Source organism: Schistocerca serialis, chromosome 1 (assembly GCF_023864345.2).
Source record: "Schistocerca serialis cubense isolate TAMUIC-IGC-003099 chromosome 1, iqSchSeri2.2, whole genome shotgun sequence".
NCBI lineage: Eukaryota > Metazoa > Arthropoda > Insecta > Orthoptera > Acrididae > Schistocerca > Schistocerca serialis.
Window position 1 is genome coordinate 70,239,616 of NC_064638.1, and position 20,553 is coordinate 70,260,168.

A 20,553-nucleotide genomic window follows, 5' to 3' on the forward strand; every position below is an offset into this window, starting at 1 on the left:
CTCACGCGGTCTGCACGTCCAGCACGAACGCTGGTCCAAATGAGGCGCCAGGTGGAAATGGCATGGCAAGCCGTTCCACAGGACTACATCCAGCATCTCTACGATCGTCTCCATGGGAGAATAGCAGCCTGCATTGCTGCGAAAGGTGTACTAGTGCCGACATTGTGCATGCTCTGTTGCCTGTGTCTATGTGCCTGTGGGTCTGTCAGTGTGATCATGTGATGTATCTGACCCCAGGAATGTGTCAATAATGTTTCCCCTTCCTGGGACAATGAATTCACGGTGTTCTTATTTCAATTTCCAGGAGTGTACATGATTTATGAGAAACATTCTTGGACAGTATATGAAGATTTAAAACTAGTTGGCATGTTACTTCGTCAACAATCCAACTGCAAAACATGCAGTGTTTCATTTGTGAGTGGGACAGCTGAGCCAAAGACAAGCACTGGAAAAGAATGTGACTGGTCTGAAAGATAAACCCTCCAACCTGTTTCACAGAATATAAAACATGAGATAATTGTTCAACCAAGCAAGAAGCTATTATCCCACTTGAAGCTTGGGTTACTGAAACAATTCATTAAAGCACTCCCAAAAGATGATGACTGCCTCCTGTACTGGGTAACAAGATTTCCAAAAGTAATTTATGTGAAACTTGAAGAAGGGATCTTTGTGGGACCACAGATCAGAAATTTAATAAAAGACAGTTTGTTTGAAAGTAGAATAAATCCTGAGGGAAAAAAGGGGTTGGATTTTGTTTAAAGAAGTAGTGGCCAACACTTTGGGCAAAAATATTCACACTATAAAACCACAGTTAAAACAACGTTGCAGAATTTCATGAAATTTTAAGTGTAACATGAGCATGAGGCTTCATTTTCTAAATTCACAGATTGATTTTTCCCCTTTGTACCTTGGCTATGTCAGTGAAGAACAAGGAGAATGGTTCCATCAGGGCATCAAGGAGATGGAAAAGAGATACCAGGAATGGTGGAATGCAAAAATGATGGCTAACTGCTGTTTTGTACGTAAGAGAAATAACACTGGTGAAGGGAGACAATCAAGGAAGAAAAGTTTTGCTCCATGTCAGAAAGAACATGATGCAGTGAAATCAGCAATGGAAATTAAATAGTCAACATTTTATGTTTTGTTTTTGTAATCATTATTAGTATTTTGAGTGAATATATATAATTATTTATTCTAATGCTGTGTGTAGTTATTCTATGCAAAGTAACAAACTAAATAATTTATTTTTAATCCAATTAAAAAATGTTCTGATAAGAAAATTGATTTCAGCTAAAATTCAGACATGAATTGCACAAAAATCTAACATGATACAGAAAAACCAAAATCAGATTTGAAATCAGAATGAAAATACATTAAATGTCACCTTACTGTCATAGAACATTATTCACAATATTTTAAAATGCAACATAGTATTATTCATTCTTATCATCTGCGTTTTACTTTAATGATCTGGATTACCATGTATATTTCTTTGTCATCGAAGACTTCTTTATCTCTGCATCTTCTGTATTGTCAGCAGTGAAATTTGGTCAAATCCAACTTTGTTCTAAATGACAGAAAGTGTTTCTTTGTAAAAGTGAATATATTGATCCTAGTTGTACAATCCGGAATGGTTTGTCATATACAGTGCATGCACAAACAATTATCAGCTATTGACTCTTATCAGATGTACAATCAGTCCAACTATGTATAGCTCAGTCAGACAAATTGTACGTTTAATTCTGTATTTTGTAAACATCTCTTTGGCAATGCCTCAGTTTTTCACAGTTCTGTTGACAGCTACTGTTATAGTCTGCACCTGTTAGCACTTCGGAGTTGAAAGCTGGCAGCAGTGTTTTGAGCTGTCAGGCATCATCTTACACTACCATTACTATTGGTGGGACCACAAAGTATAGAATAAATTGCCAAACTAGCAGGTAACACAAATTGTAGCAAAAGCTGCTCTCATCATCATGTCTTGAAGGTATTTGGTATCCAACCACACCCAAACAGTATACCATTATAAATTACTTAACTAAAAGAAAGAATATTTTCATTGATGGTGATCAGCATTCATTGTTACTGTAGACGTGCAACACATCAATTTACCAAAGCGCTACATTACATGAAATACCCTTTTCTTAGACAAATGATGTCATGACAATAATTGGATGTAAATAAATAATACTGGTAGTACTGAACACACTTTGGTGATTCATACCATTAAAAAAATATTTACAACCAGTCTTTAGGGCATGGTCGACTTCCTTCCCCATCCTTTCCTAACCTGATGGGACTGGGACCAATGATCTTGCTGTTTGGTCCCCTCCCCGAAATTAACCAACCAACCAACCAAAATCATCTCAAACTTTGGGGAATGAAAACCATTAACATATGGCATTTGTATTAAACATTATTTCATATTACTCGCTTTTAACATCTTAAATCATTAAGTAGTGTTTCCATTTCTTGTTCCTTACACGTTGATTACCATTAACTACTGATGTTGGGAATGTAATTGACATAGAATTATTTCAGTCTGCTTGCATAAACATGACTACCTGTTAACCGTTCATACAATATACGTTTTAATTCTCAAAGTAAGCTATAGTCATAACATGATCAGATCTGCACTATTTCTTTATACATGTGAACTAGACACAAAGACAGCTGGCACACCAATCACGACTGTAGTCATTCAGTTGTTCAGTTACACAAGATGAATACTTATCCCTTCACCATGCTTATCGGGTATCAAACAAGCGTCTCCTGTTGTTACCAGTTTAGTACCATGTTAACTTTTGTTTACTTCTAAAGTAACTCAGGCTGTACCTTGTAATTGGTTTGTACTTCCATTTGTAATCAAAGTAGGAAAATCACCTAAAATTATATACAGCAGACGAAGCTAATCTGTCCAGCTAATTTATATAGACCTCTTAATGAACAAAATTATCACTACACATGAGAAGAGCATGCAAAACTTACAAATTTGTATTTACATACTATGTGTACATAATGCATTATAGGAGATCCAAATACATATTATTAAGCTGGTTTTTCACCAGACACCTCCAGGATGTATTACAGCATGTATAGGTGTACATTATTTCCATCCTCCCATCAGACTAAAGGAGTCACATGCCAAGAACAACTATTCACCTTACATTGTCTTGCAAACTATAATTATTCCATTATATGAGTTCCCTATGTCATGAATAGCCTACATACTTGCATCCTCATCATTGATTTATTAAATTCTTATAAACAACAAACTATAGAACTCAGGTAGGTTCATCTACTTTGCAACTTAGGAATAAGCCTCAAAAGCAAACGTTTCCTTTTTCTGTAGGAACCCTCAAATACAAACCCTCCTGCAGAAGGACACTCCCTAAACAATGATCCAAAATTTGGTGTGAGTTATCCATTTATTGGTACACCCACACTAATAATTTCCAAATTTATACGAGGGTAATCCCAAAAGTAAGGTCTCCTATTTTTTATAAGAACAGAACTCTGTTTGTGTGCCAGTTGGTCACACTGTTATGAAGAGTGCTTCACACGCTGTGTGTAAACATGTGCATGCCACGCTGAGGCACTCAGTCTTGGCCTGGCAGCCGTTGAGAATGGAGATCCCGTTTGGTGTTACCGCCAAGTCGGAATTGTGCGCAGTTATTCGGTTTTTGAACGGAAAGGGCACTGCGCCAATTGAAATCCATCGCCAATTGATGGAAGTGTATGGTGAGTCGTGCATGGATGTCGAAAATATTTGTAAGTGGTGTAGAGAGTTTGCAGCTGGTCGGACTGAAATTCTCGATGAACAGCATGGTGGTGAGTTGGTATGACATGGGCATACAAAAACTGCCACAGTGTCTACAACAATGCATCAACAGAAATGGTGGTTGTGTCAAAAAATAGCTAAATGTTCAAGCTGTGAACTGATGTAAACCATTGTAGAAATAAACAGGTCTATGTACTTATAAAAAAATAGGAGACTTTACTTTTGGGATTACCCTCATATACAGTGACATAGTATCTTGTTTAATATTGTATACTACTCTACTCTCCCCTTTCCTCATATATTTTAAAGGACTCACTCCTCTTGTATTTAGAACCCATTGATGACATCATAATTCTGTCAGAGACAGCAAAGGACTTGGAAGAGCAGTTGAATGGAATGGACAGTGTCTTGAAAGGAGGATATAAGATGAACATCAACAAAAGCAAAACGAGGATAATGGAATGTAGTCGAATTAAGTCGGGTGATGCTAAGGGCATTAGATTGGGAAATGAGACACTTAAAGTAGTAGATGAGTTTTGCTATTTGGGGAGCAAAATAATTGATGATGGTTGAAGTAGAGAGGATATAAAATGTAGACTGGCAATGGCAAGGAAAGCATTTCTGAAGAAAAGAAATTTGTTAATATCGAGTATAGATTTAAGTGTCAGGAAGTCGTTTTTAAAAGTATTTGTATGGAGTGTAGCCATGTATGAAAGTGAAACATGGACAATAAATAGTTTGGACAAGAAGAGAATAGAAGCTTTTGAAATGTGGTGCTACAGAAGAATGCTGAAGGTTAGATGGGTAGATCACATAACTAATGAGGAGGTATTGAATAGAATTGGGGAGAAGAGGAGTTTGTGGCACAACTTGACTAGAAGAAGGGACCGGTTGGTAGGAAATGTTCTGAGGCATCAAGGGATCACCAATTTAGCATTGGAGGGCAGCGTGGGGGGTAAAAATCGTAGAGGGAGACCAAGAGACGAATACAATAAGCAGATTCAGAAGGATGTAGGTTGCAGTAGGTACTGGGAGATGAAGAAGCTTGCACAGGATTGAGTAGTATGGAGAGCTGCATCAAACCAGTTTCAGGACTGAAGACCACAACAACAACACCTGCTCACTGACATTCCTCATCCACTTTCTCTCAAGTATACTCCTCTGTGTTCAACTTAAAGTGGCTAAAGCTTATTTTTATTCATTGCAAATTATTCATTACAGTTATGCTGATGCGGCTTTCAGTGTACTTCTACTGACAGAAAAAAGAATTGCAACACCAAGAAGGAGTTGTGCAAAATAAAAGAAAGCTAGTAAGCATGTTTCTACATCTGGAAGATTATGCCTGTTCAAATTTCACACCAGTAGCTTAAGAGTGAGGACAGTAACACCACTATGAGGTTACAAATTAGGTTTGCTTTACATACATGCTGTAATGATCATGAGCATTAGCTATCTTTGGGATTGGACATGGTAAGTCGATGTTACCCGAGAATGTCTTTAAGATGACAAATACGCCATTATCAGCCACTCACTGTGTTTGAACAAGGTCATGTAATGAGGCTAAAAGAAGCTGTATGCTCCTTCTGTGATACTGCAGAAAGACTTGGCAGGAATGTAACAACTTGACACGTTTGCTAGGTGTGGTGGTCACAGGAAGGTATGGTCACAAGCAGATAGGACTGTGGATGGCCACATGCCTCTTCTGAAAGTTAAGACCGTCAGTTTTGGTGTATGGCTGTGGTGCATTGTACTGCATGTGCAGCAGCAATTTGAGATGCAGTTGACACCACAGTAACGCAATAAACTCTGACAAATTGGTTACTTCAACTGCAGATCTGAGACAAATGCCCTGAAGTGTGCATTTCACTGACCACAAACCAGTGCTCTTTACAACTTCAGCTGTATCAAGCAGTAGATCAATGGAGGATGGATTATAGGTCTATTGTGTTTTCTGCAGATAGCTGGTTCTGTCTCAGTGCCAGTAATGGCTGTGTGTTGGTTAGAAGAGGCCATGTGAGTGCCTGCAGCCAATCTGTCTGCGGCATAGACACACAAGACCTACACCTGGAGTTATGGTCTGGAGTGTGACAGCACAAGCACTGTTGAGGTTATCCCTCACACCCTAAAATTAGACTGTTGTGATGCCATTTGTGAACGTTATTCCAGAGGGTGTTTCCCAACAGGATAACATTCACTCACGTACTGCTGTTGCAAAACAACATGCTTTGCAGCGTGTCAAAATGTTGCTTTGTCCTGCTCTAATACCAGATCTGTCTCCAATTGAGCATGTATGTCATCAGACGAGACCTTTAGTATCATCCACAATAAGTATCTGTCCCTTTATTGACTGACTAAATACAACAGGCGTGGAAGTCCACCCCACAAAAAAACTGACTTCCGACATCCGTATGACACAATACTTGCGTGTTTGCATGCTTGCACTCAATATTCCGGTCTTTATACTGGTTATTAATGTACAAGCAGTTCACATTTGCAATGACTTTTCTCTTGCTTACATTAACCTGTGATCTTGTCATGTTAATCAATTAAATATGTTTTCTAGACTAATGCATTTCCAAAATTTCATTACATTGGTTATTTCTTGGTGATTTGTATGTTAACATGTCAGATAATTAATATATACAGGGTGGTCCATTGATCATGACCAGGCCAAATATCTCACGAAATAAGCGTCAAATGAAAAAACCACAAAGAACGAAACTTGTCTAGCTTGAAGGGGGAAACCAGATGGCGCTATGGGTGGCCAGCTAGATGGTGCTGCTATACATAGGTCAAATGGATATCAACTGCGTTTTTTTAAACAGGAACACCCATTTTTTATTACATAATCGTGTAATATGTAAGGACATATGAATGTTTTAGTTGAACCACTTTTTTCGCTTTATGATGGCACTGTAATAGCCACAAACATATGGCTCGCAATTTTAGATGAACAGTTGGTAACAGGTAGGCTTTTTAAATTAAAATACAGAACGTAAGTACGTTTGAACATTTTATTTCGGTTGTTCCAATGTGATACATGTACCTTTGTGAACTTATCATTTCTAAGAACGCACGCTGTTACAGCGTGATTACCTGTAAATACCACGTTAATGCAATAAATGCTCAAAATGATGTCTGTCAACCTCAATTCATTTGGCAATACGTGTAACGACATTACTCTCAACAGCGAGTAGTTCGCCTTCCGTAATGTTCACACATGCATTGACAATGCGCTGACGCATGTTGTCAGGCATTGTCGGTGGATCACGATAGCAAATATCCTTCAACTTTCCCCACAGAAAGAAATCCGAGGACGTCAGATCCGGTGAATGTGCGGACCATCATATGGTGCTTCGATGACCAATCCACCTGTCGTGAAATATGCTATTCAATACCGCTTCATCCGCATGTGAGCTATGTGCCGGACATCCATCATGTTGGAAGTAAATCGCCGTTCGGTCATGCAGTGAAACATCTTGCAGTAACATCGGTAGAACATTACGTAGGAAATCAGCATACATTGCACCACTTAGATTGCCATCGATAAAATGGGGGCCAATTATCCTTCCTCTCATAATGCTGCACCATTCTTTAACCCGCCAATGGCTCTGAGCACTATGGGATTTAACATCTGAGGTCATCAGTCCCCTAAACTTAGAACTACTTAAACCTAACTAACCTAAGGACATCACACACATCCATGCCCGAGGCAGGATTCAAACGTGCGACCGTAGCGGTCACGCGGTTCCAGACTGCAGTGCCTAGAACCACTCGGCCACACTGACTGGCCAGGGTCACTGATGTTCCACTTGTCGCAGTCATCATGGATTTTCTGTTGCCCAATAATGCATATTATGCCGGTTTACGTTACCCCTGCTGGTGAATGACACTTCATAGATAAATAAAACGCATGCAAAAAATCTGTCATCGTCCAGTAATTTCTCTTGTGCCCAGTGGCAGAACTGTACAAGACGTTCAAAGTCATTGCCATGCAATTCTTGGTTCATAGAAATATGGTACGGGTGCAATCGATGTTGATGTAGCATTCTCAACACCGCCGTTTTTGAGATTCCCGATTCTCGCGCAATTTGTCTGCTACTGATGTGCAGATTAGCCACAACAGCAGCTAAAACACCTACGTGGTCATCATCATTTGTTGCAGGTCCTTGTGGACGTTTCACATGTGGCTGAACACTTCCTGTTTCCTTAAATAATGTAACTATCCAGTGAACGGTCCGGACACTTGGATGATGTCATCCAGGATACCGAGCAGCATACATAGCACACGCACGTTGGGTATTTTGAACATAACAGCCATACATCAACACGATATCGACCTTTTCCGAAATTGGTAAATGGTCGAATACAAATTGAACTGGTCATGTGACTGCCAGTGCATGGAAAGCAGTTTGCAGGTAAATTATGTATATGCAAATCCAAAAAAGATTGTTACGTAGTGCTCAAAAGACAACTGGCTACTGGTATTTCAGTCCTAATGTCAAGCTGTACTCAGCTCACATGCCCAAGCAGCACTTTGCCACCTAACAAGCCTTACTCTATTAGCATCCACCAGCAAAAAGACTCCAAAAACTTCCCTGCACTCTCTCAGCTCCATTAGTCATGTGACCACTACGCTAGTCAAAACTCCCATCTACAGCCAACCACATTTAGTCACAAAAGGTCATTTATATTTAACATTTAATCATATCCACTAAAATTATTTATCATAAAATTGAAAATATTCAGTTCATAATAGTTATAAAATTAACTTTTTTTTGTTTTTGGATCATTACATCCCCAGAATTCACATACACTAGTCAAGAGTCTTATTCTATTTATAGCTTCCACTTTGACACAGCATTATTCAAATGTTATTTTTCTGTTTATATATGTATATACCAATTTCTGACTCTCATTCAAAACATGGTCAAATCTTACATGGGTTGAAGTAGAACTGTTTCATTGTGGATGACTTGTCTTGACACATATTTTTTCTAAATCACTGTTCTCTCTCATCGGAAAATTATTTGTGAAATTTCCCACAGTACATATGTTCCAGCAGATGGTGCTACTACAGCTGTGATATATATTATCATACGACACTGCCACCTGTTATCTTACAGGACCCCCATGTCATGAATGTGTTACCCCAGTGATGGCTGCACAAAGTAGCACCAAAACATCCAGTCCCATACAAAATACACACACACACACACACACACACACACACACACACACACACACACACACACACACACAAATGTGCCACAGTGTGAATAGAAACTTCATGTGGCGAACAATTCAACACTGAAATAAAAATGTAGGTGAGTATACATCTAAACTCCAAGTGATGTCTACATTTTAAGCATATTTTATAAATTCAATAACAATTGATCTCTGTGGGGGCATCAACAGATCAATTTTAATAGAATTGCCTATCTTCAATTCTCCATGTTATAGCACATCACTTCACTGGTTATGGCCTCACTGCAGTCTCCCAGTTGCTTCCTTGAGTTCCAGCTCCATCTGGCATTGGCAAGACCACCCCTCTTGCATAGAAGTACAGTCACCAGTACATTGTACTCTTCATCAGGCAAACCATGTCCTGACAAATATTTTAAAAAAATGACCCAAATAAGTAGTTGCCTGTAACAGTGATCCCATGGCTTCCCAGTGATCAGGCTACTGAACCCCATCCTGGTTTACCATGTGTCCACTGCATCAGCTCACAAGTGAAAGACGTTAAAGCACAGAGCAAAGTGAACAGACAAAATTTCAAACAAATGTAGATTCCTGATAATGAACCAATCTCAGAATCCGATTACCTCCACAGACTTCACAACTGATAAACATTTTATTTAAAGAGATAAACTATCTGCTATTTTTCAGCAGATACCCAAAGTCCCAGCTCATAGCATATATTATTATTACACTCATCACTATTTTTTTTGAATTACACATATATTTCCTCTTATAAAATGACATGAACTTCAATCAGCTCAACCGGGCTCTGGGTGCAACTTTCCTAGCCATACTAAGAACAATGCAGTGCCCCACATTTGCTTTCTTCATACACCCTGGTACAATTGCTCTTAAAAATACAGTCATCAGAATCCTCTTGTGTAGCAGTAAATCTGATGGTCAACATATATATAATGGCATGTTTTTACTGAGCATACTCCCAAAATAACAATTATATCTAAACAACATACATTATAATCCCTACAAAATTTCTTAAAATGCACACAATGAGTAATAAACATTTCAACATTGATACATTTACTTCTCTTAATAGAGTTAATTTTTTAATGTACTCTGCCTTTTATCTATCCAAATACTGCTGAACTGTTTCTCTAGAAAGCAAGTATTAATCACCTCCCATAAAAACCTGTGATTCTGCTTCTACCTCAGGGCAAATTTCAGTAACAGCATTTCCATTACAATAACTATTTACTATTTCACTAACTCATTCAACATTAAAACCATGTTCACCAAGTATTACACCCTTTGGTACAGGTAGATCATCAATGTTACATCAATGGATGATGTAAAGAAAATTCTATAGTACATACTTGATGAGTGGAAACCATTTTATAACAGTATCTGCCAGTAGGGAGAGAGAGATAAACAAGTTAGAGATCAAGTTTACCCACCATTGCCTGCTTTGCTATATTTTGCTTCTGGCTGTATTTTGGGTAGACTGTGAATAAATCTGTGTCCTCATAATTCGCTCTTTTATTGCTATGATGAATATAAGTAATGTTGTTGTCGTTGTTGAGGTCTTCAGTCCAGAGACTGGTTTGATGCAGCTCTACGTGCTACTCTATCCTGTTAAAGCTTCTTCATTTCCAAGTAACTATTCCAACCTACCTCATTCTGAATTTGCTTATTGTATTCGTCTCTTGGTCTCCGTCTACGATTTTTAGCCCCCATGCTGCTCTCCAATACTAAATCGGTGATCCCTTGATGCCTCAGAACATGTCCTAAAAACCAATTCCTTCTTCTAGACAAGTTGTGCCACAAATTCCTCTTCTCCCCAATTCTGTTCAGTACCTCCTCATTAGTTATGTGATCTACCCATCTAATCTTCAGGATTCTTGTGTAGCATCACATTTCGAAAGCTTCTATTCTCTTCTTGTCTAAACTATTTATCATCCACGTTTCACATCCAAACGTGGATACACTCCATACAAATACTTTGAGAAAAGACTTCCCAACACTTAAATTTCACTTTTTCAGAAATGCTTTTCTTGTCATTGCCAGTCTACATTTTATATCCTCCTTACTTCGACCATCATCAGTTATTTTGCTTCCCAAATAGCTAAACTCATCTACTACTTTAAGTGTCTCATTTCCTAATTTAATTCCCTCAGCATTACCTGATTTAATTAGACTACATTCCATCATCCTCGTTTTGTTTTTGTTGATGTTCATCTTATAGCCTCCTTCCAAGACACTGTCCATTCTGTTCAACTACTCTTCCGGATCCTTTGCTGTCTCTGACAGAACTACAATGTCACTGGCAAACCTCAAAGTTTTTATTTCTTCTCCATGGATTTTAATTCCTTCTCCAAATTTTTCTTTGCCACTCTTACTGCTTGCTCAATGTATAGATTGAATAACATTGGGGATAAACTACAACCCTGTCTCACTCCCTTCCCAACCACTGCTTCCCTTTCATGCCCCTCGACTCTTATAACTGCCATCTGGTTTCTGTATAAATTATAGATAACCTTTCAGTCCCTGTATTTGAGCCCTGCCACCTTCACAATTTGAAAGAGATCATTCCAGTCAACATTGTCTAAAGATTTCTCTAAGTCTACAAATGATAGAAATGTAGGTTTGCCTTTCCTTAATCTATCTTATAAAGTAAGTCGTATGGTCAGTATTGCTTCACGTGTTCCAACATTTCTACAGAATCCAAACTGATCTTCCCCAAGGTCAGCTTGTACCAGTTTTTCCATTTGTAAAGAATTTGTGTCAGTATTTTGCAGCCATGACTTATTAAACTGATAGTTCAGTAATTTTCACACCTGTCACCACTTGCTTTCTTTGGATTGGAATTATTATATTCTTCTTGAAGTCTGAGGATATTTCGCCTGTCTCATACATCTTGCTCACCAGATGGTACAGTTTTGTTAGGGCTGGCTCTCCCAAGGCTATCAGCAGTTCTAATGGAAATAAACTAGCATAATGCAATACTTCCACTGCAAACAGAATGCTTGTTGCCTCATCAACATCATCTGGTTCCGAAAGAGATCATCTCCAGTAAATTCAGACTCAATTATTGACCACAGTCAGTAGCTAAACTATGTTGTAATGGTGTATATTGTTTCTTCATGGGGCCAATGGGTACATGGAAACTCCATGACACCATCTTAAACTCATTGTATAGTAAAACAGGTTTTTGTCTCTCTTGAAATATTTGCGTTCTAGGACATGACCTCTTTTCCAACTCACCCATTCAACTGAAGTCCTCAGAAGTTGTAGTGGATCATCTTTCAACTCGTGGCTTTATTAAATACTTCTTTCACATAATTATAGCTAACAAATTTAATGATTGCTCATTGGCTACTCAGTTCTTTTTAATTGCTTTTCACTACAGTGCTAGTAATGGCTTTTGCACTGCACCATAATCTTGGCTATCAATCATGTTTCTAAGGACAAAATTGTTACTTTATTCTTAGTTCATATTTAATTTATTATTCTCGTTCAATTTTCTTCCCTTTTCCGGCACAGAAGTGTTACTCAGTGCTGTCATATAACTATGAGTCAGAATTAGGTGTTCTGTGTTGTGTGTGAGAGTTTGTGAACAAATTTTCAGTTTCCATTAATCATTAATTCTGACCTTTTGCCTTTTACTTCAGTGGTCAGAACAACCATGCGGAATTCTTAGTCACTGCGAATGCTACATGTCTGAATTTTCTCCTGCACTGGCAGTTATGAAGTTTTCTCAAATCCAACTTTCTACTAAATGTTGGAAAGTCCTTCTTTGTAAATGTGAATATACTGACCCTTGTTATATAATATGGAACGTCTCCACGCGCAACTCATGTACAGACAATTATAGGACATTAACTCTTCTCTGACATACAATCAGTACAACTCCATGCAGAACTGTGACAATAATGGTAAATTCTCTTCCTTGAGGTTACTCTAACTGTCACAGTCTTCTCTATTCCACAGCACATCTCATAGGAATGTCAAGGCACAGAATAAACTGCCTAACCAGCTAGCACTGTAACATGTAGCAAAAACTGCTCATGTCACTCCATCTTGAAGATGCAAAGCATTCAACCAAATCAGAATACATGCACAAACGGAAAAGCTAACTCCCAAACAGTATGTCATCACATATCACTTTACCAAAGTGATACATTTCACCACAGGGTACGGCCATGGGAACCATGATAGGCCCTTTCCTATGCCATCATTTCAAGGGTCACATGGAGAGAACTTTCCTGGGATCCATAAGCCTCAGTCCCTAGTTTGGATTAGACACATTGATGACATCTTTGCCATATGGGCTCATGTTGAGGCTGATCTGTTGAAATTTTTGGAATCTCTGAAAACAGTCTCCAATTAAATTTCGCAAGTTCTTTTTCTGCATCGCATGCCATTTTCCTTAACATTGACTTCATCCTTATTCACATTTAAGCTGCAAACAACAGCAGTACTCACATGTTGACAGTTGCTATTGGTGGCATGTCAAACACTTGCTCTCATGCAGCCTTGGCATTCGAGGCGAACATATTTGTTCATATGCCCTCTTCCTCAGCTTTCACGGTGTGCAATTATCCCACAGTCTAATTCGTAAGCAGCTTTCCTGGGCCATAACATCAAAGCCTGGCACTGTTGATCCTCCAAAAACCAATTATGGAGTACACCTCTTGTCACTCAGCACTGTTCTGGTCTTGAATATATTAATCGACAAGGCTATGAATTCCTAAAATCTTGCTCTGAAATGAGGTCTATTTTGCTTGACATTTTGTCCACCACACCTAGAATATTTTTAAAAGACATCATTTTCACCATTGACTGTACTAAGTATTTATTTTTACAAAAGCAGTTTCAACCATAGGGCCATTGTCAAGTGATCTGCTGCAAACTACTCAGCTTCAGCACATGTCTCACTCTAAAAATCCTCTGATATTTACACGTCGCAATTGTATCTGAACCCTATAACAGTGTGAACTTCCTCAACATAAATTTCAAGAAACCATTGTCCTTGTACCTTGTTTAAATGTAAACAGAGACAACTGACGTGAAGATATGTTTGCAGCACACCACTTGATAATGGCTCTAAGGCCAAAATTGAAATTATGAAACTAATACTTGATATAGTCAATGACGAAAATAAAGTTTTTAAAAAGTTCTACGTGACTGTGAACCCCTGCCATGAGAAGTTAATCACAACTAGAATAGTCTTATGTGCACCCTCCCCTCCCCCTCCCTCCCAATCTCTGCAATATCTTGATCATACCCCCTGCTCCTACTGCACCCTCTTCTCTACTCTAAGGCTCCTACCCCTGTGACTGTTCCCCTGTAAGACTTGCCTGATGCACCCTTGTACCACCGCTTATGCCAGCCCTGTAACTGGTGAAAGGTAGAGCCACCTGTGAACACATGCAAACACTGTTCAGTCTTGTACCTTTGTACAGCTACCACCATGTTATCATTTTGACTGTATGGACATAATCAGAGGGTGTATACTGGTAACAAATGATGTCCTGTTGCAGAGCACACTCTACAACATAACAGTCATGATTTCAGTGCCTGTTTCACCACATGTGCTATCTGAGTTCTTTCCCCTGTCACCACTTCCTCAGAATTACGCAGATGGGAACTGGTATCACATGTGCTTGGTTTTTGTCTCCCACAAGGCCAAAATTAATGTTAGTTTCTGCGGGCTAACCATTTATTTTTTGTAACTACAACTTATTTTTTCTAAATATTTTATTTTCCAATCTGTCTATTACTTCCTGCCCCTCCCCAGTATACCAGGTATAAGGCACTTAGGTTTCTGCTCTTGTAAAATGCTTTTCCAGTAATCTCTATCATGCTTACTATCCTCTCCTCTACCTGTAAGTTCTCAGGTTGTCAAGTCTCATCTGTTGGAGGCACCAGTAATCAGTCTTTCCCTCTCATCCTGTCGAATAAGTCTCCCCTGCCCCAGCGTTCTGAGCCACTTTTCCAAACCTCTCCCCATTTCCTAAACCTTGTAAGTCCATTTCTTCATCCCTCTTCCTTTCCCTTCAGCCCTTCACACAGGAGATAAAGCCAGTGGAAGCTGAAAGCTTGCACATTTATTTATATTTTGTACGTATTTTCTCCTGCCGCTGCTTGGTAAGTATATTTTCTATCTGTCATTGTATTATATTTTCAAACATTGATTATTTTGTGCTAATTGGCTGTTTAGCCAAAGTTGGGCACAATATTTAGCATTTGAAATGACAATACCCAAGCAGAAAAATGTAGGATGGATGCCTATGGTCCATAGGTTTTACCACATATTTTTGAATGATGTTTTAAAGCTAGTCCATGTTTGTAGCAGAAGGCTACATCTGCACCCTATTTAATGCTAAATGAGCTAGCAAATAATGGGAATAAGACAATCTTGTGATCTCCTGGCCATAAGACATGTTCTACGTATCCCAAAAGCAAACAGGGTATCTATTTTATCTATTTAAAATATCAGTTCTCTTTCACAGAACACTCTGCCCATTTTGACTGCTGAGACCCTCTCACAATGCTGTGTTTGTTCTCCATTGTTGTGTTCATTTATAATCATCTCTTTACTTTTAACATAATGATTTTAAACCATTATTGATAAAGTACTTATAAAATTAAAAAGAGACATGAAAGGGTGTTCCGTGCTTACCTTGAAGAGGCTGCCCACTAGGAACAGCTTTTTTTTTCATTCTAAATATGTCTATCAGTAGTACTGCAGTTTAATTTTCTGAAGGTAAACACAGGGTGGCTGCTCCATCTCTTTTCTCAAGTGAACATGTCTGACAGAATAGACACCACTCACTTGTTGAGACAATGGTCAAAAATATCAATTTTTGAAGGAACAACCAACACCATTGAAATAATTTGATAGTGAAAGTTGAAAATTTGCTCTGGACCTGAACATGACTCCCTCTTAACGCAAGTAGATGCCTTAACCAACTCGCAACTCGGCCAGACAGCCGGGCCACTGTACTTGATACAGCCACTGTATCAACAACTGTGTGGTGTCTGTTCTGTCGGACATGTCTTAAAAACACACATGGATGCATAACAGGGCCTGAGTCTCTTGCAGGAATACAGGCCTCACTGTGAACAAGTGGGTGAATGGACAGTGTGGACACTACTAGTGTTAGACAAGTTTAGAATTTGAGTCATACAGGAAGCATGTCTTGTTGGCCAGGGCAGATAAGGCAATTGCTCATATTAAGCAGGAGATATGTATACATGTCCTAGTCTGGCACAAATGTTCATCTTTCACCAATGGATTATTTTCATGCACAGCTGTGGCTGGCATTGGTCTTTCTTTCAAAATTTGGTATTAGATTTCTATCCGTCAGTACATGTGAAGGCAGTTGTGTATGCAGTGAATGTCGAAAACCTTGTACATCTCAGGAAGCACATTTTTTATGCTTGTGCTCACATTCTGGTACATGTGTGGTTTAAAGTCCATTAGGAATAGATACCAGAGATAACTATAACCGTACAATATGCTGAGATATCAAGCACATCCTGTAGCCTTTATACATTATAAATAGCATTTGTATTGTTCTGTGCAATATGATACATAACTTAAGAATGGATAGAGCTGTGCTCAATGAAATACACTACTGTTTTTGTCATGTAGTTCTCTGTGTCACATGATCCTCTATCCATTTGAGTAGCATCCAGGGTGACAGCTTACAAAATGGTCTCCACATTGGTAACATAACCTCATAGGTTATTCTCCCTTTTGTCTCTCACATTATTTGGCTGTACATTTCTGTTTGTTCACCTTTTTTTCTCTTAGCAGGGTTGTTCCACAACTATGGACCACCCTGTCAAATTCTTCAAGTGAAGGTTGTATGTTTCACAAAAAGCAGCAGTGGTCATATCTTGACTGACATGATTAAAACTAATACAGCAGAAATTAACGTCATCAGATGAGATAATATGGCTGCTTCTACTTGTGGAATGTACAACCTTTACTTGAATGATTCTACATTAAAACAAACTGAACTTAAACACTATAATTCACTTATTGAAACAGCGTATCTGTATGAAAGTTAAACTCTCTGAATAACTAGAAAAGTAGAAGTAAACCAAGTGGAGAATTTCGTATCAAATAAAGTACAAATACTTTATCAACAGCTCCAAAGTCTACCACAAAGAAGACAAGCAGAACATTGGCCATAGAGATAAAATGGGGCAGGAAAACATGGAAAGAATACCGAACAACAAAGATGATCTCCAATAACGTATAAATATTGCTTAACATGGTCTCTAATGACACAAAAGTATGAGCAATGAAAGTTTTTTCTCATTAGCATCATTTTCACATAAACCATCATCTTAGCCATTTGTAACTTTGCATGGCATCATTTGAAACCTGTTTGCACCCGACTCAATAAAGTACAGAATAGAGTGTGGTAGTCACAGTGTCAGATTTAATGAACATACAGAAATTCATTATTATATAATCCCAAACTTGTCTGTCTGCAAAATACAAACTGGTATTGCCCATTGTGGTCTTAATGAACAATTTGTAAAATAAGTTACTAAATATCTAGCACTAAATCATACAAGGCATGTTCAGAAACTAAGTGTACTAGATTATTATTTTTTCTTAGAAAAAGTGTGATTGAAAAAAGTACAGGATATCGTTGATACACTTGTTGGCTATTTTCCCACATAAATCCTATCTCATTCAGTGCATGTGATGTGCCGTGGTGTCAGCTCCTTTATGTCCTCCTTGAAAAACTCTCCCGCCACCTCCTTTCCTCACTTCAGAACCTCCCTCTGCATCTGCTTGTGAGTTGATGGTCAGGGAGGTGAAAACATGATAATCTGAAGGTGCTGAACCAGGAGTATAGATGGGCAGATGGGGGGAGTGGGAGGGGGGGGGGGCAAAACATCCCCGTCAAATGAGTCCAAGAGCACCTTCAAGGTAAGGCTGTGTGAGGACAGGTGTTATTGTGCAACAGCCATACTCCTCTTGTCAGCATTCCTGTCCTTTTGTTTTGAGTGCTTGTTTTGAGGTTTTTTAGGGTCTCACAGTATCATTGTGAGTTGATGATCTTTCCGTGAGGCAGAAATTCAACCAAAATGCTGCATTTTTGGTTCCAAGACACAGAGGCCATGATTTTTTTGCCCAAATTTGTTGTTTTTAATTTCTTGGTAGATGGGAATCGGTGCAATGCCATTGTGATGACTTATCTTTTTGCTTCAGGCTTATAATGAGCCATCCAAGTTTTATATCCAGTCACAATAGAGCTTAGAAAATCCTCACCTTTCAATTCAAGTTGCTCTAGAAACTCGCAGATGCTACTGACCCAGTATTTTTTGTGCTACTCTGCCAGCTATTCTGGGACCCATCTTGCAGAGTTTCTGGTATCCCAATATTTCTGTGAGTATCTCTTATAAGAGAGTTCTGGTGAATTGTGGAAACACTGCAGAAACTTCACAAACAGTTTCCACGATTTTATTTAGCAACTCGTCAGTCCAAATGGAAGTCCTTCCACTCATCTGTTCATCATGAACATTTGTTCTGCCTCCACAAACTCCCTACACCATTTAAACACACTCGTTGTGTTTGAAACACCTTCACTGTAAACCATTTTGACTCGCGAAAAAATTTTGATACACTCCATCTGCGAGTAGGAAGCGGATCAGAGCACATGGCTTGCACTTGGTGGGATTTGTTACTGACATCTTTCACACAACTGAACATCACAACATGAATTTACACACTACTGTGTTCTTGACATGCTTGCTGTGGCCAGTGTTGACAACCAGAGCCCATTATGCTCACAGTACACTTACTTTCTGAACATGCTTTGTACTTCATATCTTTCACATATTTACTTGATTTTCAAATCCACACAGAGGATGTATTGATGCTTTTTTATTTCATGTCCTCAGTATTTTATATTGTGATGACATGTTTTATTTCAGTGAACTGTGGCGATGACATTGACTATACTCAAATGAAGCATGAGAATCTTGGCGATCTTATTCAAGAAACACTTGAAATTCTGGAAAGACATGGTGGAGATGATGCATACATTAATATAAAATACATGGTGCCTACCTATGAATCCTGTGTTATGAATTAGAATGAGCAACCATAAGGAGACAAGGTTATTTGTAGGCAAAATAGATTTCATATACTGTTAACAGACTACAATTGTTATTACTGCACACTAGAATCACCAAATAAATTGTTATGTTTATTAAATTTTTCAGTACAATGTAATATATGTGTTCATAAATAAGTCATGGGTACTTGTTTAATTTCATGGGAGATGGTTCACAAAACTTTTTATCTACTAGGTAAACTATGTATTAGTGAAAACAGGTAGATTAACACTGAAGGAAAAGAGAAATTGCTACTAACTGTAAAGTAAAGAGGACAGGTAAAGAAACTTATATAAAGCTTTCAGCCACTGCCATGATCAGCAAAAGAGAAACACACCATTCATACACACAAGCAAGCACACTGCATGCACACTTGACTACCAACCCTGGCTGCTTGGACCAGAATACAACTATCATGTAGAATGCAAGCAGCAATCTGGAGTGGGTGGCAAAGTGCAAGGGATAGTGGTGTAAGGGTGGGTGGAGAGGTGAATGCCGTCTCGTGGAGTGTGCAGGACTAGAACACCAACAAGCGCAGTGTCAGGACATTGTGGGGCAAGGACATGGGGAAAAAAGGAACAAAAAGGAAAGGAGCAGGAAAATATGGATAGGTGCATTTGGCAGAGGGTGACAAACAAAGAGGATGGGAGACAAGAATGGGGAGGAGATGATAGGACAGAGGTGCGGGGACAGTATGTTACTGGAGGTTGAAGACTGGATAATTACCTGAGTAGAGAATGTGTGTAAGGATAACTGTTGAGGAAAGTTGGTGATCAAGGGGAGGATCCAGATGGTTCAAGTAGTGAAGCAGCCATTGAAATCAAGCAGGTTATGTTCAGCTGCATGTTGTGCCACAAGGCTGTCTACTTTACATTGTTTGTATTCATAATTGTATAAAGTTTATTAAATGTTTGTCACATTGTACCTTGACAGAAGTGATAAATTACAGCAACACGATATACCATTATCTCAGTACTTACTTGCTTTCTGTGCATGTAAGAGAAGACTATTGGAAATGAATAGATCTCAACCACATACCATTGCTGTTCTTATTGAATAAATGTAATGTCCAACCCAATGCTTGAAATTCACCACAACATTTATTGGATGCTATTGCCTGAATTTCATCAGGTTATCGGTTAATATACTTGGAAAGATATGTTATTGCCATACAATTCTGTTTCTTTTCTTTGTAAGAGGTAATATTTCAAAGTGGCTTTCAGGTTTACACTTAAATGAACATAAATACATTTAAGCTGCATGCAAGTGTGCCTTTGCTATGTGAAATTCCACACATGCATTATTTAGTAAGATTGGATGATACATTATTTGTATCTGTTGTTTCCACTTGTATATATTTGGATTTGACTATGTGAAGGAAATGAATTGCAGATTATTATTATTACAAGCCACAAAACATACTAGCA

General features: G+C 38.6%; 1 protein-coding gene across 2 annotated transcripts in view; it reads left to right on the top strand.

Annotated features, from left to right (window-relative positions):
- LOC126461650 (parkin coregulated gene protein homolog) overlaps positions 1-20,093 on the top strand; it is a 95,543-nt gene extending 75,450 nt beyond the window's left edge. The window contains exon 4 of one of the 2 annotated variants that reach the window (XM_050096012.1): positions 18,944-20,093. In XM_050096012.1, coding sequence (XP_049951969.1) covers positions 18,944-19,104 — 161 coding nt within the window. In that variant the 3' untranslated portion in view covers positions 19,105-20,093. Of the gene's footprint in view, positions 1-7,943; positions 8,014-18,943 lie in introns of those variants that run through there. The other variant, XM_050096013.1, reaches the window with a different exon arrangement.
- The last annotated feature ends 460 nt before the right edge of the window (positions 20,094-20,553 follow it).